The sequence below is a fragment of the Pseudonaja textilis genome, chromosome 3 (assembly GCF_049901715.1).
Source record: "Pseudonaja textilis isolate UNSWEBS1 chromosome 3, rPseTex1.2, whole genome shotgun sequence".
Lineage (NCBI taxonomy): Eukaryota > Metazoa > Chordata > Lepidosauria > Squamata > Elapidae > Pseudonaja > Pseudonaja textilis.
Genome location: NC_141992.1, coordinates 33,053,972 through 33,077,760, shown reverse-complemented (window position 1 = coordinate 33,077,760; position 23,789 = coordinate 33,053,972). Strand labels below are relative to the sequence as shown.

The window sequence follows — 23,789 nt, the reverse complement described above, 5'->3', positions numbered from 1 at the left end:
TACATCAGGGTATAGTGGGGAAGCAGGATATTGTACAAGTCACCCTCAGTTAAGGAGGTCTACCTAGTGGGGCCAATAAAAGGGCCTTTTCTGTGGTGTCTCCCTCCCTGTGGAACATCATCCCTGCAGGGGTAAGGCTGGTCTCCACCTTGATATTCTTCTGAAAGGGCCTGAAAACATTAGTTTGCCAACAAGTCTGGGAACTCATCAAATGATTTATTTGAATGCTGTTGCCAGGGGAGTGGGGATATCTCAGACATTGTATTTGGTGTTTTTTTTCGGTAAGCTGTTTGGAGTCATTGTGAGCGAACTGGGCACTCATCTAAATTTCCTAAATAAATATATACATATACTTTAACATGCCATCAACATCTCATTGCTAGTATTTGAATATGCCATTAAATATTTTGAGTTGATATTATAGCACATATGCACCCCTGTCACAACAGTAATGAAAAATGCTCTGTAGAAATGTTTAGCCCCTTTTTGCAGGAAGTGTGGAAAGGTTATTTTGAGGCACAACAGATGTAGGAACTGTTAAAACATAACCCACCAAATTGATCTCTGCCCTCCAAAAGTCCATTAAAATTGTACCAAAAATTAGCAGTTTGCCACCAAATTTTGGAGACTCAATCTTGCTAGGTTGGGGTGTTACAGAATTCATCAACAGTTCATCATCCTACTCTTAACCTGATCTCCAAGAAAACTAGGTGCTATAGAGAATCTATCTAACAGATAATCAGAGTTGGAAGGGACCTTGTAGGTCATCTAGTCCAACCCCCCACCCAAACAGGAGACCCTACACCATTTCTGACAAATGGCAGTCTAATCTCTTCTTGAAAGTCTCAAGTGATGGCGCTCCCACAACTTCCGAGGGCAAGCTGTTCCATTGGTTGATTGTTCTCACTGTCAGAAAGTTTCTCCTTATTTCCAGGTTGAATGTCTCCTTGTTCAGTTTCCATCCATTATTCCTTGTCTGGCCTACAGGAGCTTTAGAAAATAGCTTTGACCCCTTCCTCTCAGTGGCAGCCCCTCAAATATTGGAAGACCGCTATCATCTCCCCTGGTCCTTCTCTTTACTAGACTAGCCATGCCCAGTTCCTGCAACCGTTCGTTGTATGTTTTAGCCTCCAGTCCCGTAATCATCCTGGTTGCTCTTCTCTGCACTTTTTCTAGAGTCTCAACATCTTTTTTGTAATGTGGTGAACAAAACTGGATGCAGTACTCTAGGATGCAGTACTCTTACTAAGGCTTTGTAGAGTGGTATTAGTACTTCCCTTGATCTTGATTGTATCCCTCTGTTAATACAATTTAGGATTGCATTAGCTTTTTTGGCTGCTGCTGCACATTGCTGGCTCATATATAACTGGTTATCTGTTTTATCCTATCAAAAGCTTTCTTCTCTCCTCCACATCACAATTTTGAAAAATAAAAACATTTGCAAGGAACTTAGGTTCAGAGGTGGTATTCAGTAAGTTCTGACCAGTTCTGAAGAACCGGTAGCGGAAATTCTGAGTAGTTCAGAGAACTGGCAAATACCACCTCTGACTGGCCCCGCCCCCATCTATTCTCTGCCTCCTGAGCCCCAGCTGATCGGCTGCGTCTTCTTTTGTTGCCCTGCACAGGAGAACGGAGCTGGAAAGCAGGTTAGTGGGGTGGGGAGGGAATGGGATTTTGCAGTAACCTTCCCCCAGGAGTGGGGAGGGAATGGGAGATTTTGCACTATCCTTCCCCTGCACGCCCATCAAGCCATGCCCACCAAGCCAAGCCAAGCCACACCCACCAAGTCACTCCTACAGAACTGGTAGTAAAATTTTTTGAATCCCACCACTGCCGAGGTTGCAGGCTTACATTTTCTAAACAGGTGCTGTCCTTGTCCTTATTGAGGTAATGCTGCTGCCAGAAACGAAGAAGATTATGAAAATTGTTCAGTATGAAACCAGGATATTTCTTCGTATATTCCATCTCTTGAAGGGTACGCAGATAAAATGGAAGCTTGTCTTTTCTTCGAGCTAACATTAAGATAACTAGACTTGTGTTCAGACAACTTACATTTTCCTAAAGTTGAAAAAAAGAATCATACTGTTAGTTATTCTACAGAATACAATCGACAAGGTGTAAACTATCATTTTATAAATCAATATAGACATATTGATTTCTGAAATCCAATTGCCATATATTACCTGGGTCAGTGTTTGTACATGAATAATATTAATGAGTCGGAAAAGAAAGGACATCCTCATGGACATCTGTGACATGTATGATAATAGGCGGCACTCAGACAAGACTTCTGCAACTACAAAAAAGGAAGTGTGTTAGATTTAAAGTAGTGAGTCCTGAATGAGTTATAATTCCCAAAAGAGGGGGTCTGTTAATATGACTTCCATTCATAGCTTGTTGGAAAGATTGGTTGTTGTTAGGAATGTAAGTCACCTAACAGCTATTTGGGTTGGAAATATATAAACCAGGATAGACATTTTAATACCGTCTCTTTAAGAAAATGCAAAAACTGTAGTTGGGTGTGGTTTCTCAAATGGCCATAAGATGGAGCCAGAAATCTGAGTTGTTTAGTCTTAGTCTCAGAAGAGAGTGTATCTCAGTGAGTCTCTGTTTTCCTTCTGCTGGACAGTATTGCCGTTCCTTCATTTTTCCTTCTAATTGACTGCTATTCCTGGATTTGATATAAGTCTGATACTGAACTGTTTTTGACACTGGACTTTGTTATTGGATTATCCCTGAATTAAAAACTGACTGATCTTACTTGTGAATGACTTTGGACTGTATTTTGAACTTCGCTTAAAAGTTTCTGGAAGTAAAAACTTACATTGCTGTACAGTGTATCTGTGTGCTCTGTGTGTATTATTCAAACACTACTCTCAATACGTCTCCCTGTATGCGCTCATTTACCTAACGGGGAATTACTTCAACAGTTGTAATTGAAGTGCTTTTCAGAATGATAATTTTGGTCTCTTCAAAGAAAACCTGGCATTAGCCAATGCGGTATCAATGATGGGAAGAGATGGTATTTAAGACAAGGGGTATTTGTTTCCTATGGCCCAACTACACAAACATTGATCGCACAGTGGCTAGTAAAATTGTTGGTTATATTGGAATATTTACATCAACGAAGATACCGCTGTTCATCAGCATTTCAACAGATTAAACTACATTTATGAATAAACTATGTTAATGATGTCAGAGCATTTCTAGCTATGGCTAAGAGTTGTACAGGTAAGGTGCAAAAAGACATATTTGCGCAGATTTTTAATTTTATTCCTTGGCCTCAAAAATATTATTTTACCTTTAATATCTGACTGGCTCTCAAATCGATCCAGGGACAAAGTAATACAACGGACCAACATGTTAGAATCAACCAGTGAACTGTTGATCTGATTCAAAAATATCTGAAACTAAAATATTGGAATCATTAGGCTCTATCAAGAATATTACATATAAACAAACAAACAAAATACTAAAATTATATAGAAAGGATTCTAGGATTTTAGTTTTACCTTTTCATCTGAATTGATGTACTTATTAAATCTCTTGAAAGCATCAATGTTGAATTTCATCAGTTCCCCCAGAAGATCAAAATAACTTTGAAGCACATCTCGTGATTTGCATTCACTGTCAACAATGCAGTACAGAATATGCTGGCAAGATTAAATGGATTGTTACTATAAGTTCAAGATATATTTTGTATTACAATAATAATAGCAATAGTACTTAGACTTATATACCGCTTCTAAATGGTTTACAGAGTCAACATACTGCCCCCAACAATCTGGGTCTTCATTTTACCGACCTTGGAAGGATGGAAGGATGAATCAACCTTGAGCCAGTGAGAATTGAACTGCTGAACTGCTGGCAATTGGCAGTCAGCAGAATTAGCCTGCAATACTGTGTTCTAACCACTGCACCCCCACAGTTCTTAGAATACAATTAATAATATAGTAACATGATATTAAAACCAAACATTTGCTTAGCAACAAGAATTTTTTGTTACATATTACAAAAATATTTTTTATTATCTGAGAAATTATTAAAATTAATAATGTACATCTGTACTTTCAAAGATACAAAACCACAATAAATTACAAACATTCATACATGTAACAATAGTTTTCTAGTAAGGTTTAAAAGTTAATTTCTTGAATACTGTTGCTAAAGCAAACATTTAAATTACCTCTAAAAGTCCCCTTTTTAGCAAGAACATCTGGTCTGCAAAGGAAGTAGCGCCTCGTAAGAAACTTTCAACTGCTCTTGCTTGCCAAAATCTGGTAAAACAGAAGAAAATTAAGCACCCCCGACGAGAATTGCAAGAATGTTCAAGAATAAGTCGGATACGTGTTGGAAATGTCATCAGATACCTGGTTCATATTACCATATGTGGTGGACATGCTCGGATGAAAAAAGATATTGGACTATAATCCACACATGGTTGAAAAAGATGATAAAACAACACATAAGACTTTAAACCTGAGATATTTTTATTGGGAATTATACCGGAAATATATAGTAAATAATTGGAATATTTGATTGTAAATGTTTTAACAGCAGCTAGAATTGTATTTGCTAAGAATTGGAAAAATGAAAAAATACCTATGCAAGAGGAAATTATTAAGAAAATCATGGACTGTGCTGAAATGAGTAAACTGACATTTGAAATTAGAGAACAAGAAGACAAACAATTTTATATGATATGAGATTTATTTTAGCAATGGTTAGATAAAAAGACATGGTAAAGATATAGATTAGGAAGCTTTACAATAAAAAGTTAATAGATTGATATAGAATATATTATAAAATATATAACCATTGGATGAATGTATAAGATTAAATTATAATGAAATTTAGAATATCTCACATAGAATGATGGAGAAATAGTTTAGTCAAATGAATGATTAATGATTGATAATACATAAGCACATGTTAGATTGATAAGTTGAGAATTTATACAACTTGTGAGTAATGACAAAAAAAGGATAGCACAAAAGATTGTAACCAACTGACACACTGTACATATATAATTGAAAGATGTCTATGTTTTTATGTCTTGTTTGTATGTTTGTTGTAAAAAATAAAAACTTTATATATATATAGAAAGAAGAAAATTAAGCACATGTTCCTTCTTTCTCCATTAAACACATAACCAACACAAAACAAAAATAACTTTTTTATTCACGCTTATACAGAATGTATTCTTTTTCTTTGGAGGAAAACAGGAAGAGGAAGACCAATGAAAATACTTAAATTTTTCAATCTTGGGCCATTATGTGGAGAATAAATTTGCTCATCATGTAACTGGAACTTTGCCATAGCAAAAAAGCATGCAATTTTATCACCTCAGAATCAAAGTCATATTTGTGCATCTTCTTACTAATGGAAATCATTAGGAAAAAATTTCTCATAGCTATCTCTGACTACATGCATGGATATCGCACACAAGAACACTTTATTTTGGATCTAAGGCTTCGATAGCCAACATCTCTGGAGATTAAGCAATTTTTAATACCATGGCAGGGCTGAAGCATTGCAGGGTAAAACAATGAATTTATTGTTTACTGCCTTGTTCTCAATTTAACTTTTTAATAGAGGATAATGAAAGACATTCTCTGCAGGCCCCAAATATCAGATTCTCTTATGACAAAGCACTGTTTTATGTAACAAGAGCAGAACTCACCTGAATGATGATTCTGCTGGTTCTTTCTTCATTACTTGAAGAAGTCTGGTTAGCAAGCCTCTTTTCCCATCACAAATTAAACTTCTAAAGTGGAGAAAGGTGTGAGAGTGAGTAAACCAGTGGGCTGCCATTGTGAAGTCATAAAGTTACTATTCAACATACTTGTCTTTAATAGTGTTCAGTATACTGCCCAGTTTTATGCAGAAAGTCAAGGTCTGCATGTCAGATTTCACTTGTATGACTTTCACATTTGGACTGTCCAGAAATTTCCACCAATATAATACAATCTACAACACCTTTTCTGTCTGGATTTTAAAAATTGATGCATTTAAAAACCAAGTCCTCTCTGCAATCAGAGTGGCATAGATTTAAATTTAAGCTGCAATGAATACAAGACTGATCATATGAGAAAGACAAGGTAAAATGGACCTATTATCAAAAGATTACTCCCGGAAACAAATTATGCAGAAAAATTTAGTTTTATACCTGTCTGTGTTGACAACAGCCTCGACCTCAGGGATGTTGGCTTTTTGAGAGATTGCGCTCAATTCATTAAGTTCTTGGCTGTTTAAAAGTAGATACTTGTTCCTAATGTGAACATAATGCCAAGACATGGTCAATTTATAAAAACAACATTAGGCGGTAAACACGGGAAAATATATTGAGTAACCTCATAGCTCATTCAGTTTGGGACATTGAAGGTTCAGGGAATGGATTTAGTAATCTCATTCTATGCATCTATGTATGAAAAAGACTCACAAGAACCCACAGAACCTGTTGACACGTTGTATTTCCATACACACACATCTTACTCATACCTCCTTCCTGCCTAAGCATCTTCTAATTAATTCTACCTATTATCACTTTGTTTTTGTCTTCTTTTATTGCTGCCGAAACACTTCCAATAGGATTTCCATGCTCCAGCTCTGAATTTCTGTGCAAGGTTTTCTGTGCATCCCTCCTCTCTCTCTCTTTCTCTCTCTCCCTCCCTCGCCCTCTCCCTCTCTCTCTCCTTCAAATGACTGCTATCTTCCACTATATGCTAATTATCTCACCAAGTTTCAATCACTTGTCTTCCTGATTTACCATCTCTAGTTCTTCCTATGTTGTTCTTATACTTTATGCACTGCGGAAGAAACATCTTACATTTTGAATAACACCACCTACTGGACTCTTAAGAGTTTCCCAGAATCTCAGCACTGAATACTGCAATGCTGCAGCTTCTCAAGACTCTTCTGATAAGGGCACAAGACTGCAAATGAAGTAGGTATAACTTTGTCTTCCTAGGCAGAAAAACAATGCTTGCTTTATTGTCCTTACTGCTTGGAGCTCAGTCATTTGGCTCCCTTAAGCTGTGTTCTTATGTAAAAATTCCAGCCAAAGAACTTTCTTCTTGACTTCTCCCACCAAACTCCTTTCCCAAATTCTTATTTGCTGTTCCTGTTTTCTTACTCAATGTAAGTTTTAAATATGTGACGTATAAATATTGATCAAAGATAATTACTGTATGCATGATTGGCTATGTTGCTATTTTTGAGGAGCTTCTGACTGTATTAAAAGTGAAAATGTTCACTGTAAAGCTACACGTGCAGAGAAATTGCAACAAGGATGGCAAACATATACTCACTCATGATGATCACTAAAACTCTGAAGTAGTCTCAAAAACTGAATTTTCAAGGTAATATCCTGCAGAAGGAAGGTTAATTACTTTTATAAATAAAATTAATGAACTGCATTCATCAGCATCAGCAATTTAGGCACTTCCCATCACCGACAGAATTAAATACAATATGAATAAAGTAAGGAAAGCCAAATGAAAGAACAAGTAAAATTGAAATCAAGAGAAACTAGCTAAAAATACAGAAAAATACACACATGAATTCTACAAATGAATTCAACAAGGGGCTCCAGCTGCCCTAGCCCAGGGCCTAGAAAACAGGTGTCAAACTTGATTGCATCACGTGACTTATGAGGTAATTGTGACGTTTTTTGCCATTGCAGAGCCGGAGTGGGAGTGGCCTGCGCGTGACGCATCAGGACTGCAGGCCGCCAGTTTGACAGGCCTAGCCTAGAAGAACAGCCAAGCCTTTAAAACCTTTTATCATTATGGGGATGCCACCTGGCTCTCAGAGGGAAACCTCATTCCAGAGAGCAGACAGAAAAGATGTACTTCCTAAGTGCTAAAAGATAGTTTAATCAATAGGAATGTTTCAACTCTATTGGCTTCTATATTTGGGCAGACATTATGGAAGAAGGCAGGTTTGCAGATAATTATGTATTGCTAAGAAATAACCAGCACTTTTGGTTGCACCTGGAAAAAAAACTGGCAGCCAATGCAACTTGTAGAGCAGGATTGACACCTACTACACCACAATATGGTGTTACCTTTCTAGTTGCTTTTATAACTCAGGATGGACCTGGTCCAACAAACAGGTAGTGGAAGCTATGGTTCAGAAAATCCTGTCTACTTCCTTAAGAATCGCTAGATCATACTACAAGACTGAGCTTTGAGCATCTTGGCCACACATGCCATACCTGCCTAGTAAGACACCAACTTGGAGAGGAGCTGAGAGACTGCATTCATTATTATATTACTATTAGTAATAAAAAGAATATACAATTTACTAATAAAAATATCCCAAGGCTGCATTTGGCATTAACATCTCAGGTTTCAAAGGAATCTGCCTTTTTATCTCCAATATGTCAGGATTCTTCCAAACCTAAAAATGGATTCTAGAGATTTCAGAATTACTCCTATAGTGGATTTAAAACAGGTTAACACTCTGAAAGAAATGTTGCTAGCTAGATAAAATCTTGGGGTGGTAATAAGGAAAATTACCAATTACCTATGCTCCTATCTAAATCATGAAAACACTTCTATTTTCCACCCCTAAACTTTTCCATGACCTAGAAATCAAAGAAGACTGAGACTGATTAATACTTAAGACAAAAAGCCTCAGGGAATGTTAGGAATGTGAGCTAGATTGATAAATAAAACAAAAGAAACAACTAAAAAATTCTAGAAAGCAATAGCAAACAATTTCAGTGTGACCAAGAAAATATATTGATGTAGCTACTTGTCACCATGACAGAACTCAACATAAAAAAGGTATTTTTATAGTTACAGCTTTCTTGATATTTTGTGACCTGCCTTACATCTAGGACAGTCATATGGTAATGTTATTTATGGCAAGTTTCTCACCAGGATAAAACTAATACTCACCGGGCTACAGTCACAGTTCTGATTGTGCCCAGGCAGAACAAGGGCTGATGCTGAATGTTTCCTCCATATTAATTTATCAAATAAATTATTAAGGCCAGGGATCAGTCTAAATTCAGCAATCATTTTGTGAACCTAAAGAAGAGCATTCAGTTAATTCACCTTATCTATCACTTCAAATATTGGAAGGAAACAGTATTTATTCCCCAACCCTGTTAGTGTTCTGACCCAGGCTTCCTTAGAAAGCATAAAACACAATCTTAGTTCTGGCAAAACCTCTTTTAGTTCCATGGCCGTGAATTATGTTCGTTCACAGCCTGCAAGACTTCACAAACAGTATTTCAGGAGAATATTTATAAACCTTATCACACTTGGAATGCTGCCAGAGAACTAACTGCCCAATGCAGGGCAAGGCCAAACTTGACACAGAGTCAAACAGAACTTTTCAAAGCTTGAATTGACCAGACGAACTAATTGCTTCTCCCGTTCGCTCCTCTTTTATGTCCTATGTAAGGGGCCACTCATCTCTGAGGTGTGGCCTTACTCCGGAGTCGAACCTGCTTTCTCAATTGTTCTTGTCTTCTGGTAGCTCTGCACATGCACAGGCTAGGAACTGGTTCCAGAAACTCCCTCGCCTCACTGCTGCCTGAGTTTGAAGGCAGCTGCTGACTGCCAGCCTGCCCTGGCCCCATCTCTGCCTCTGATGCAGAGCCTCGTCCGAGCCTTCCTCAGCCTCCAAGACTGGCCCAGGTTCCTCCCCAACCTCCTCACTACTGTCCGACTCTGCTGTTGGCTCCGTCAGACGTCGGCGGACCCCAACAGTTAGCCTTTTGTAGAGCTCTAAAAACCTAGTCATCTTCCTAAACTTGGGGTCCTGAATGTGCTAAGGGCCCTGTTTCCTGGCTTTATTGTTAATTGGTCAAGTATCTCAGCTGTGATGTATATTTTGGATATTTTTTATTGTTTTAAAATATTATTTTTTAAAAAATTGTAGTATCTATCTTTTTGAATTAGAAGTCACCAAAAGCATTGTTTAAAATGGGCAGCTATAGAAATTGAATGAATGAATAAATAAATACCTTTCAGACATTACTGATTAGAAACAAATTAGTTATAAGTCCTTAAGTGCATCTGGTATCATCTTAGTAAAAGGAAGGTGTAATACTACCGGTAAGGTATATATTTGGTATTTTCCTATTAAAATAAGATACTGGTACCTGATTTAGGAGGTATAACCTATTATCTAAACTTTTTTTTTCAATGAGTAAATTCTTAATAGTAAAGGCATATTCTAATTCATGTTTTGTTACTTTACCCAAAAGCTTCTTTGCCTAGTGATCATGTAAGACACATGAACTGACAAGTGACTCAGAGAATTTCTATTTTATCCCAGAGAATAAAATGTGCAGGTTTAAAAATAAGTACTTAAAAAAAGATCAGCAGTGTCTTGAGAATGAAACTAAATTTTGTTTTTAAAAGGTTGTAAAATTTCAAGGAACAGAATTTCAAGGAGAGAAAATATATATATATCAAATAGTAATAGCATTACCTGATTTCTTTGTCTCCCCATTAAAAGCACACAAAGCACATATAAAACTTCCAATTTATACATAATTTCATGCATAATTTTCATGGACTGAGGAAGCTGATTCCTTGTTGAGGTGTTGGCAAATCCACTCTCATCTGAAGATTCTAAAAGCAGAAAATTCTTCAATGTAGAAGCCTTCCTAAGACATTGCTTCACCCTGTGTGAACTTCCTTTTATGAAATCTCCTGGATCCCATCCTCATTAACTGTCCAACTGCAATCATGTACACATGTTTGGGACTCTTTCTCTGGAGTGTGATTTAAATTCTTCCTTACTGGTGACAGCTATGCTCTTCCCCAGCCTCGGTGCTTGAGAAAGATTCTTATTCTAAGGAATAGCTATGTGCTTGACTAGTTATGAAGTTTTTAAGAAGAGATTGGACAAACATTTGTCTGAAATGGTATAGGGTTTCCTGCTTGAACAGAGGGTTGGACTAGAAGACCTCCAAGATCCCTTCCAGCTCTATTATTTTGCTCGCTTTTGTCCACGAATGCAGAAAATGGAAGAACTCTAGACTAAGACTGGGGAGATCCAGGTTCAAGGACACCCTTGGATACAGAATTCTTTTTCTTTTTTTGGACTAGAAAGAATTCTTTATTCTTTATTGGCCAAGAGTGAGTAGACATACAAGGAATTTGTCTTGGTGCAAGTGCTCTGTGTACATAAAAGAAAAGATACATTCGTCAAGAATCATAAGGTACAACCCTTAATGATAGTCATAGGGTACAATAAGCAATCAAACCATACTAGGAAACAGTCAATATAAATCGTAAGGATACAAATGACAAAGTTACAGTCATACAGTCACAAGTGGGAGGGGATGGGTGATAAGGAGAGATGAGAAGATTAATATGCCGACTTTGTAAATAGTTGAACAGTGTTGAGGGAATTATTTGTTTAGCAGAGTGATGGCTTTTGGGAAAAAAACTGTTCTTGTGTCTAGTTGTTCTGGTGTGCAGAGCTCTATAGTGTCATTTTGAGGGAAGGAGTTGAAACAGTTTATGTCCGGGATGTGAGGGGTCTGTAAATATTTTCACAGCCCTCTTATGGGATATGGAAACCCTCTGACTGAGTTTGAGCAATTTTTCCCTCTCAGCCAGACCAATCTCATAAGTCTGCTGTTACAGGAATAAAATAAAATAAAATCTCTACAGAAGTCAACTTGGCTACTTAGAGAAAAGATAAAATATAAATGCAATTAATTAATGACTAAATACAAACAACGGCAGCAGCAGTGATGGGCTATGTAAGTCCTTGACTTACAACAGTTCATTTAGTGCCCGTTCAAAGTTACAACAGCACTGAAAAGAGTGACTTATTACCATTTTTCACACTTACGACCACTGCAGCATCCCCATGGTCATGGGATTTACATTTGGATGCTTGGAGACTAGTTCATATTTATGACGGTTGCTGTGTCTCAGGGTCATGTGATTCCCCCTTCTGACAAGCCATGCCAGTAGGGAACCCAGATTCACTTAACAACTATGTTACTAACAACTGCAATGATTCACTTAACAAATGTGGCAAGAGAAGTTGTAAAAATGGGGCAAAACTTAACAAATTTCTCACTTAGCAATATAAATGTTGGGCTCAATTATGGTCATAAGTCGAGCGGTCATTAGCAGTACTTACTTACGTACTTTGGGTGTAAAGGAGGAAAGAGAACATAATGGCAATGGGAGAAACAGAAACCTTGCCCAGACTTAATTGAAATGACTAAATAGGAAAAAGCTACTAAACTAATAGCTAAGACTATTCCATCTCACTATATGATTAGAACAGTCAGCTAAGATGTTTAAATCTGGAGGCCTAGAGCTACTAATTTCAGCGTAGAACCTTTAAAGAAGTGCAGAGTTAAGAAATGGCTGTTTTAGTATGTGCTGAATACCTGTGCTGCTTTGCTCTGTTTCTTCATCTGCCACACGCATAAGTGCATCAAGAACTAGTGCATTGTCTAGCCAGGTGTACCACTCCTCCAGCTCTTGAAGAAAACTGGAAGTTCCTGTTGTTTCTGATACTTTTCGGGTTGCTAGCTTACACAGTCGTTCAATGAAACCTGGTATATTGAGAAGGGTAGCTAGGGCAAGAGGCAAAGAGAACCACATTAAATTGCTGAAAAACTTATGAATTATTTTAGCTAACTTATATGACTATTCCCATCTTAAATAAAAGAACGTTATAGAATTTGAGTCATCAAGGACATTTATTTTAGCAGGCAAGCAAAAAAGTGAAAACTTTAGGTAGAATTTAAATGAGAAATTATGCTCTTAAATTTCCCTGGGGAGATCATTTTCATCCCTCTTTTCTCCAAATGCTCTCCCCTCCCACCCCAGACCACATATGTGGACCCCTGGCACTCTGATATCATACTAATGAAATTTGGTAGAAAAATAGTTTTTTTTCTCAATTTTTCCACTTAGAAATAATGTTGAGATCGATAGCAGGAGACTCCTAATTGGCAAAATATTCGCTATCCACTTGTGGCCCTCCTCAAAATAGCACCAGCAAAATTTGATGATTCTGCCACTGAATTTCTACAACACTATTTTGAGCTGGGGAAAGGAAGTATAGAATTAAGACAGAAATGGAAATATTTGTTTTCCAGCTTTTCCCTCCCACTCCTAAAAAGAAAAAGCAGTCCCCACCCTTTAACTGAGTCATCACATGACCTCTAAAAGTTCAGATGGGGGAGTTGTGCTTGTTAACTCCTTATTATAGAATTACTTCTCTCTACAATAATGCACACTTGCAAATTAGAAAGGAAAAAAAAAAGCACATCATTTTTTCCGGCTTTTCTATTTTCCTAACTGTTCTTGTTTGGAATATTAAACAATGAAAGGAAACATTTTACCTTGATTTATTTCTGCTCGAGAAGGACCCAAATTCTTTTTCTGTTGAGCATTTTTAGCAAGGAGTGTGTGTTTATCATCACTGCCAGTGTCCAGCTCTGAAATTGTAACAGCAAGGATCCTGCAGAAGTTCGCTAGCTGCTGTTGGTCAAAACTGGAGACCAGATTGGCAAGATTTGGGATATCCTCTAACTGGATCATTTCCTAAAAGGAAAAATTCACACGTTAATTGCTAACATTTCTTACATTCTGTTATTTAACCATTCTAAATAATTTAACAACATCTAAACAAATTGCTCTCAATACATGGAATCTATTTCAATTTTACGTGAAGTATATTAGAAATGACAAAATTCCTTAAAAAGGTATCAGATGGGCATAGTTCAAATCATGCTATTATAATCCTTGAAAATTTGGCACTGTCCATCCCCCTTTACCACATCTGTCACAGCATGAGTAGTCTCTACGTGTTACCGAGCAAAAGAGATGCCCATGGCAACTCAGTAATTGCAGGGAAGACTCTCATCCTGTGTGGTTGTGGCATAGTTCATAGTCTTATCTCCTCTCCTATTTGATGTCTGCATGAATATCTGCTGGGAGAGTTATATAGTAATTTAGGATGAGGCATCCACAATATACCGATGATACATACCCTGGTGGTTTAGTGGTTAAAGTGCAGGGTTGCAGACAAACCCTGCTCACAGCCTGGAGTTCGATCCTGACGGGGCTCAAGGTGGACTCAGACGTCCATCTTCCAAGGTCGGTAAAATAAGGACCCAGATGGTTGGGGGCAATATGCAAAATAATGTTTTACATTGTAAACTACCCAGAGAGTGCTGTAAAACTCTATGGGGCGGTATATAAGCCTAAATGTGATTCCTATTGTTATTCAGTTGTCGCCCAGGCCCAGCTGGAGGTGCTACAGAAATCTTGTCTTAGTACCTAGAGGCTCTCAGAGTCTGGATGAGAGAAAACAGGGTAGCTGTACCCTGAAACAGTTATTTTTGCCCATCACAGATCACCATCCACCATCGCTATGGTGTTTCTCAGGGAGATAGCATTGCTCCTGAGGAAACAAATCTGTTTATTTGGAGATCCTCCTGAAATGACAGCTACTAATGGAAAAGAAACTAAATCCAGGAGGTCCTCTGACCAGCTTCACCTAGTATGCCAACTGCAACTCCACTGAGGACTCATACAGGTAGTCCTTGAGTTATGAAAGCAATTGGGACCAGGGCTGCCATCATCAAGCAATGGGCTTGTAAAGTGCAATGTCACATGACTGTATCATTTAACCATGGTGATCCAGGCAGACCTGACTGTCACTGTAAACCCAAGACATGCAGATTCTTAGGTGGAAAGCGGAGGGAGTCCCAGATAAGGCACATGAGGGTACCGCAGGGAAATGCAAGAGGCCTGGGAAACCTCACACAGGTTTCCAGTGAGTTGGGGTGCTACTTCAATGTGGCATGAGCTCAGGGAAGCTGAGAAAAGAGGGCACAGGTTTATTTTCATGTGCAAGAGCAGGAAGGCCCAGGAAAAGAGGGCACTGGTAGGTGCAAGTTAGTGATGGGTGAAGGAGGGTGTGCTGCAAGGCAACAAACAAATGCTGGGGGAGATAACACTTACCCAAATGACTTGCGATCTTCCCTGCTGGTTTACCCTTTGATTTTGTTTACGCAAAGCTGGCAGAGAAAGTCAGTAATCACATGACTGGGGGATGTTGCCAACAGTTTTAAGTGCAAGTTGGTTGCCAAGCATCCAAGTTTTGTTCACATGACTGTGCGGTGCTTAAATTGATGGAACTTTGAGGGTTGGTCATAAGTCCCTTTGTTCAGTGCTATTGTAACTTTGAAGAGATGTTGAATGAATGGTTACAACTCAAGGACCACCTGTATCCCTAGCATAATTTGCTTGGACTATTGCCAAGCATTCTATATGATGCTGCCTTTGAAGGCCATCAGAAAACTGCTTAACTTTTGAATGTAGTTGCCAAGAAGGATGATTTTCTCAGGCAATTAATTCATTAGTACCTGGGTGAAAGAGCCAAAAACTTTCCAGAATTAATGATCCCGTGCTTATATAAATCATTGATAGTTTCCAAGGATTATTGACAAACCTTTTTAACTCCAAGAATGTCTTCAATAAGGGTGGCTGTTTGCAGGAATGTCTTTTTATTTGTCATCAGCGTAAACAAGAAAAGCACAAAATCATTTCTTTCTGCCAATCGTTTAGTGACTCCTTCGGTCTACAAAATAAGAAAGCATTTATCCCAATTATTTATTGGCAATATCTCTGAATAAAATATCCACAATGTTGTTCCTCAGTTGATAATTCTTACAAGTATATTAAGGAGGAAAATAAAGCTATAGTAAAAACAAATAAGGAATGTATGTTTCTGGATTCTCATTAAACTGTTCTGGATGACTGAATGGAAGAAGGGAATCATTGGTAGATTTACACTCTACATTTAATTGTTTAAACTCTTCAGCACTAGGCTAAAATGGATAAAGAGTTTTTCAGAAGTATTGATGTTATGAAACTAATTCCCCAAATATCTGTCTCATATTTGTTTGGGAGGATTCCTTAAATCTCTGAAGCCTTTATTATTTTGTGTATATATATTTAGCAGAATGACAATATTGTACATAGCCCAATATTTTTGCTGATAATGCTGATCATGTTGATATTAGGAACAGTTAATTAATTGATATTGTTATTCTTATTATTTTATCTGCTATCCCATATTTCTGTATATGGGGCATTTAAGACAGCAACATAAACATAAAACCTAAAAGACTAGCTTCAACTGCAAATGTCTGATTGAAGATGATCTTGATTCTTTTCCTAAAAGTAGACTGCTTAGAGAGGGCTGTAAAGCACTGTGAAGTGGTATATAAGTCTAAGTGCTATTGCTATTGATGGAGCAGAATCTATAGCTTGGGAACACAGTAGGAAACTACTGTGAAAAGCAATCCCAAAATATTCACGGTAATGTATTTTCTAAACTTATTTGATGGAAAATAACTTTCAAACTGGAATAATATACAAAATACCAATCAATTCCATATTACTAAACTCTTAAATAGTCCTACCATTAGTGATATATCAACAAACCCTCTTTAAAATATGATATTGAGATAAAATGCAGTTGCCAATGTACTTATGTCTACAGTATTACGTAAAATTCTATACTTTATTTTTTAAAAAAATAAGTAAAGTTTTTAAGTATAATAAAACAAAAAAAATAGTGTACAGAATATGACTTACACATATGCAGGAATTGTACAATATGCTTAAACAGTCCTTGATAAGGTCATCACTTACTGTAAAACATAATATTCTAATTAGTGTTTTTTTGAAATACAGTATCTTAAGATCACTCATTCTGTCTATATTTCAATATATGTTATATAATATCATAAATACAAAAAATACTAATGAAAGCAGGTTTTTCAGCTGTTAAAATCCAATAAACTGAGGGTTAATGGTATACTTGGGGAGGATTATAAGTAAATGGGTAACAAACTACCAGTCACCCATCTCAATGGTAATTCCAGGATTATTATTATGGTGCCTACTTTTATGCATTTAGATACCACCACCACCCCACTTTAAAAAAACAGTAACTATATTGCTTTATCCATCCTTATCTCTTCATAATGATGTTCTACACATATATTTGTAATTTTAAAAAATACTTTATTAATTCTTAATGGGTAGAATAGAAATAACTTATCTAAAAGTAAGAACAAATTTAATGAAAGCTCAGTGTAGACACACAACAATTGGAGGTACTAATTTAAATTCACATAGCAACTATAAGGCATGTTTTAAATTATTTGTGTAAATGTTTCCACAGTGACTAAACTATAATTTATCTTGCAATCTTTTGGAAATAATGACAAATGTATATAAAAAGGAGAGACAGGCAATTGGAATAATTGTAAATTCTGGTATCAAAAACACTAACTTCATTTAACATTTTAATAAATAGTTCAAAATATTTAAGAACTATTAGCTTAAAAGCTGTACATTTTAGAAATTCAGAAAATGTACAGTACTGGCAAACTACTGCTACCAAACCTGCACTTGTGACTGACATTGAATAAAAAAGAATTTATGACAGAGAATGACTTTTACTTACTCTTTTGTTTCTTCTTCTGTATAATAAATGTTGGCCTCATAAGTATTTCTACCAGAAGCTGTGAATTAGAAAATTACTTTATTTACTTTAATAAAATAGCATAACAATTATTTGAATAGCAAATTCAACTGATTTTAAGCAAACTCTTCTTTTCTGTTGCACACACAAAACTTCAACTATGTAGTAGCACCTGGTTTATCCCCCCAAAATAAGAAAGACAAGGTTAAACTTGGTTAATATTTGGATAGGAGGCCATGAGCAGATCCTGGGATTATAACTAGTGTGGGAACTGGAAACATCCCCAAGTCAATGTCAAACTACTTCTGTATTTTTGCCAATTACTAGAAATTTAGTTATATGTCAGTAGTCATCAGTCTTGATTTGAAAAAGACTTTATCTTACTTTAGAAAACATCCAATGCCCAAACTTTACAATAGTCTCTTCATAAAATGTAGCATGTTTCAATAGGATATTTGTCTAATGTTTGGGCTCATATTTAAATACACAAGCTTTTGACTTTCTGCTTTCTCTTCTAATACAGAAGTTATAAAAATACAATAGAAGCTGTTGTGAAATAATTAATTTTCCTATTATACCTGGGTAAGGTCCAGCTAGGTTTAAGGTTCATTAAACTAGAAAAAGAAACCAACTTCACGGTCTAGTCAGTAATCTTTACCCATTTTAGCAAACTGTATTGTAATTTTGTGAGGTAAAAAAGAATATTTTGACAACCACGTGACATTATAATCATAGAAATGTAGATAGTTTACCCTGCTCTACCCTTTCCTCTGCCAGAACAGGTAAATAAACTAGTAACCTTCTTTTCATATTTCAATTTGGAATTATAGTTATTGGCTTCCAAACCAGCTAGTGCAGAGAAGCTAATTTTAAATCATGTGACACTGGTTAGCCATGGCTTCTTAGTGTGATCCATTAGGATCATGTGTACATTTAACAAGAAGTACTGCCCTATTTTAAATTACATGTAATACAAAATAATTGTTGAATATATACATCCTAAATATGTTGTGCTAGTTAGCTGGGAAAAAAATCTCACTGCTCCCAAATTAAGCATTAAATGGAATCAGCTTTTATTATATTATCAGTTTACAGGGTAAGACAAGGCTACACAAGAGCCTGGACTAGTGAGAAGCAGATTTTTTTGCTTGTTATATCAAAGGTATTGAGTGAAATATGGGTTTTATATTTCCTTTATAAAACATATTCCTGCCTTTTTTGTATTATCTCTCTTCCCTATCAACTTTAAATTCAGCTTTACTTTTGTTCAAACCGATTAAAAAACATCATTGTAAATTTATATTTAATGAGAGGAATATGCTGTTTCCCTAGCCTTGACCTTGTTCTAAATTTATGGATGATTTCTAATTGAGTCTGTCTAAGGCTATTATAATCATAAAACACTTTGTCATCTTCTATTAACTTGAAGTTATATTTAAGACTGGACATATGATTATAACAGGTATAATAAAAATGATACATCTCACAGCATATAGGTTGCATCCTATGGACTAGAGACAAATTGCATATACTTCCAGATACTCTATGTTTACGCTGTAACTTTTCCACAATTCCAGTTTCTGAGTTGCGTCGCCTGTTAACTTTGCTAGCATTGAAAAAAGGTTGCCCAGAAGCCAACCAAGCCCAGATGGCTGGTTGGCAAACCACACTAGAAATTAATGAACTCCTATTTGAACACATGTTATTGGCTTGAATTAAAGGCAATGAGATTGGGTGATACCAGACGGTTGGCCACATGGATAAGATGTAAAAAGACATTTTAAGGCATGTTCAAGAACTCCAGTTACTTGAAGGATTACATCAGAGATACTAAAAGTACTATGCCTCTTTTTATTATATTTGTTAGGATAGGAGAAAGTACCTGGAGGATAATCTTCAAACTACATTAGATAACATAAATTACAAGTATCTTGTGCAACTTTGAATATCCTTGTATATTTCTATTAATGTTCTCACTCTTCTCAGATTTTACGGTATATAATCTCACTGGCTTTTAAACATATGTTCTTCTCTCCGAAAAAGATTTCACAAGACCAAAATCCTTCCTTATAGTTCAAAAGATGACAGAGCATAGTGAAATTACAAAACGTTCATCTTTGTTATCCCATGCCTCCTACTCTTATTTGATACGTTATACGCAACTATGTCTCTTTTTAACCTTTCCTCTTCTAAGCTAAAAGAAGATAGTGTTCTCCAAATTACTATTTCTCAGGTGATGAGTCTTCACTTCCTGCCATGAACAAACATTCATATTTCCTTTCATTACCATGGATTAGGAACTGTTTTTGTACCGAAGGCAAAACTGACTCAGAGTATCACTTACATCAACACCTCCAAATAGGTCAAATGTATATGTATTTGGAAAAGTAGATTCTTGTGCAGATTTTCTTTCTTCTGTGACAAAAGCCATGGCTTCCATAGAAAGGAGGGGAGAAATTTCCTGGCAGAAACAAAAACGAAATTTTTATTGTAGTTATGATATGTTAGCATATTAAATTTCAAAAGGCCAATACTTTAAACAAGTTATGTTTAACTGCACTACAAATTTGGATGGCATGTCCCAAAATAACGGGTATTCATATGAAAAGTGCAGTTCAATAAAAGCAAATGTAATGGTTTCCCCTTAAGCAAAGACTCCTCTCCTCCAGTATCTAAGCTAGTTATGACTGGCCAAGAAATAGACCTTGGGTTATGATAAACAGTCCAATACAGAATTTTATCAAGATTGTTAGAAAAAATAAAAATTAAAAGGCTACAACAGAGCTGAAAAAGGCACAGAAAGTGACAGACGAAATGTTCTAGTACAGGGGTCTCCAACCGTGGCAACTTTAAGACTTGTGGACTTCAACTCCCAGAATTCCTCAGCCAGCTTTGCTGAGGAATTCTGGGAGTTGAAATCCACAAGTCTTAAAGTTGCCAAGGTTGGAGACTCTTGTACTAGTATCTTGTTAAACAAGGGCTGATGGCTGGAAATTGCTGGAATTGAAATGCTACAACTGTACATAATTATGGTTTGAGGAAAACAGACATAATTTAGTTTTAGTAATGTAGAATGAGATTTATTAAATCAAGTTTCATATATAGATATACCTTATGTACATAAAAAGGGGCTTGATAACAAAATCATTCTATATATGCTAATAAACAGAAATTTTAAATTGCTTGTTTAGCAGTGATAACCTGCACTAGTCAGCACTATCTCTATTATCAATAGTTTGAAACATTTTAACCATGAAGAAAGGCTAAATAACAATGGGGAATGTTTAGTTTATGAAAAAACAACTTAAAAATAATATGTAGTATGAACAGAGCAGTATGAGTTGGGACATTATGTTGACATCATGCATACAGAATATGCTACAAATTAAACATTAAAAATTTACACAGTAACTGTTGATGTTTAATTCACATATTCTAAATATATGAATATTATACAAAATTGCAATTTTGTAGTACAATGAATTACACAATAAGTTACTAATGCTGTTGATGATTGGCTTGTGATTAAGAACAGATTTAACACAGTGATGTTTGATTGAAAATGAGCAATAAACTTACCTTTAAGATGTTCTGACACTGAGAAAAATCACTATTAGCATGACTAGTCTCATAGAGCTTTTGTAAGAGCAAAGGAATTCCATTCCACTTTGCTTGTTTGTCTCTTTCTTTTAACAAAGCTCCTGTGATCTGTAAGACAGAGTTTCAAATTCCAATTATTTTATCATTAAAGAATACTTATTACAATGCTTCCAAACTATTTAAATTGATCACTTCTCCAGTTTTTCACTACACCAGAAATTAATGACAATTTCTCACCTCATTAGAATTTGGGGTGCCACACATAAATATATTTCTATTTGTGTTATTAAAAACACAGGAATTTACAAATTAATTCTAACTTTGAAAGACAAAATATCACATTGAAGATGATTGGCACATACAGCCTTCTTTCAATTCTTTGGCATATGGATCTTTCTTTCACACATCATCAATTCATCGCAATTCCAAATATTGTTGATTTCTTTTTCTTAAAAATAAATTCAAATGTATGGTTATAAAAACATTTTGTTTTATAATCACTCTACACTGAACAGATGATGGGAATTTTAGCTATAGCATTAGAATTTTCATTAATGATAATTTGAAGAATTATTTTTCTTTTTCACAATTTAAAATGAAATGTAGACAGCTACTGAATTTTAAATAGTAAAATCAATAAGTAGCAGAGGATTCTTATGCTATTTATTGGGTTCTATTTATGTAACTGTCAATCATCAGTATTTTCCCTCTCGCCACCCTTTTTTTCATTAAAGTAACTGTAGCTTACAGAAGATAGTATTATAATTTGGTGTTTAGGGAAGAGTGGGGAACTGGCAAAGAAAGTAAGAAAAAGCAATCCTTCTCTTAAGTTTTGCTGAATTAAATTAGGAACTTATCATTTCTTGTCCTATCATAATGTGATCACTTCAGCCATTTTGGAAGTGTTGATTTATGACATTAGTTACTAAACCCCTATAAAATCCATTCTTTATTAAAAAAAAACTAAGTAAAGAAATGTAACCAAGAATAAATAAATATAACAGACAAGAGAAAGTACTAGAAAGTATTTTTGCAGTTCACTATAATAAAACAACAAATTTCATATTTGCAAGAGGTACACTACTCAAAAAAAAGGGAACACAAAAATAAGACATCCTAGATCTGAATGAATGAAATATTTTTATTAAATACTTTGTTCATTACATAGTTGAATGTGCTGACAACAAAATCACACAAAAATTCTCAATGGAAATCAAATTTAGCAACCCAGGGAGGTCTGGATTTGGAGTTACACTCAAAATTAAAGTAGAAAAAAACACTACAGGCTGATCCAACTTTGATGTAATGTCCTTAAAATAAGGCAAAATGAGGCTCAGTAGTGTGTGTGGCCTCCATGTGCCTGTAAGACCTCCCTGCAACGCCTGGGCATGCTCCTGATGAGGTAGCGGATGGTCTCCTGAAGGATCTCCTCCCACACCTGGACTAAAGCATCCCCCAGCTCCTGGACAGTGTATGGTGCAACGTGGCGTTGGTGGATGGAGCAAAACATGATGCCCCAGATGTGCTCAATTGAATTCAGGTCTGGGGAACGGGCGGGCCAGTTCATAGTATCAATGCCTTCATCTTGCAGGAACTGCTGACATACTGACATACAGCCACATGAGGTCTAGCATTGTCATGCATTAGGAGGAACCCAGGGCCAACCGCACCAGCATAAGGTCTCACAAGGGGTCTGAGGATCTCATCTCGGTACCTAATGGCAGTCAGGCTACCTCTGGCGAGCACATGGAGGGCTGTGCGGCCCCCTAAAGAAATGCCACCCCACACCATTACTGACCCACTGCCAAACTGATCATGCTGGAGGATGTTGCAGGCAGCAGAACATTCTCCACAGCGTCTCCAGACCCTGTCACATCTGTCACATGTGCTCAGTGTGAACCTGCTTTCATCTGTGAAGAGCACAGGGTGCCAGTGGCGAATGTGCCAATCTTGGTGTTCTCTGGCAAATGCCAAACATCCTGCATGGTGTTGGGCTGTAAGCACAACCCCCACCTGTGGACGTCAGGCCCTCATATCACCCTCATAGAGTCTGTTTCTGACTGTTTGAGCAGCCACATGCACATTTGTGGCCCACTGAAGGTCATTTTGCAGGGCTCTGGCAGTGCTCCTCCTGTCCCTCCTTGCACAAAGGCAGAGGTAGCGGTCCTGATGCTGGATTGTTGCTCCATGTCTCCTGATGTACTGGCCTGTCTCCTGGTAGCGCCTCCATGCTCTGGACACTACGCTGACAGACACAGCAAACCTTCTTGCCACAGCTCGCATTGATGTGCCATCCTGGATGAGTTGCACTACCTGAGCCACTTGTGTGGGTTGTAGACATTCGTCTCATGCTACCATTAGAGTGAAAGCACCGCCAGCATTCAAAAGTGACCAAACCATCAGCCAGAAAGCATAGGAACTGAGAAGTGTTCTGTGGTCACCACCTGCAGAACCACTCCTTTATTGGGGATGTCTTGCTAACTGCCTATGCTTTCCACCTGTTGTCTATTCCATTTGCACAACAGCATGTGAAATTGATTGTCAATCAGCGTTGCTACCTAAGTGGACAGTTTGATTTCACAGAAGTGTGATTGACTTGGAGTTACATTGTGTTAAGTGTTCCCTTTGAGCAGTGTATAATGCATTTAACATTCTCACAGACTCCACTTCAAACAGAACTC

General features: G+C 36.7%; 1 protein-coding gene across 1 annotated transcript in view; it reads right to left on the bottom strand.

The window, feature by feature from the left end:
* The window catches only part of TRPC4AP (transient receptor potential cation channel subfamily C member 4 associated protein), a 36,096-nt gene that overhangs the window by 3,464 nt on the left and 8,843 nt on the right, over window positions 1-23,789 (bottom strand). Inside the window, exons 2-18 of the mRNA XM_026697655.2 lie at window positions 21,088-21,216; window positions 19,853-19,969; window positions 17,491-17,548; window positions 16,614-16,669; window positions 15,463-15,591; window positions 13,346-13,547; window positions 12,383-12,571; window positions 10,453-10,595; window positions 8,907-9,038; window positions 7,311-7,369; window positions 6,170-6,271; window positions 5,684-5,767; window positions 4,187-4,277; window positions 3,513-3,653; window positions 3,302-3,410; window positions 2,184-2,296; window positions 1,852-2,058 (exon numbers count right to left, since the gene is read on the bottom strand). Coding sequence (XP_026553440.1) covers window positions 1,852-2,058; window positions 2,184-2,296; window positions 3,302-3,410; window positions 3,513-3,653; window positions 4,187-4,277; window positions 5,684-5,767; window positions 6,170-6,271; window positions 7,311-7,369; window positions 8,907-9,038; window positions 10,453-10,595; window positions 12,383-12,571; window positions 13,346-13,547; window positions 15,463-15,591; window positions 16,614-16,669; window positions 17,491-17,548; window positions 19,853-19,969; window positions 21,088-21,216 — 2,061 coding nt within the window. The remainder of the gene's footprint in view (window positions 1-1,851; window positions 2,059-2,183; window positions 2,297-3,301; window positions 3,411-3,512; window positions 3,654-4,186; window positions 4,278-5,683; window positions 5,768-6,169; window positions 6,272-7,310; window positions 7,370-8,906; window positions 9,039-10,452; window positions 10,596-12,382; window positions 12,572-13,345; window positions 13,548-15,462; window positions 15,592-16,613; window positions 16,670-17,490; window positions 17,549-19,852; window positions 19,970-21,087; window positions 21,217-23,789) is intronic.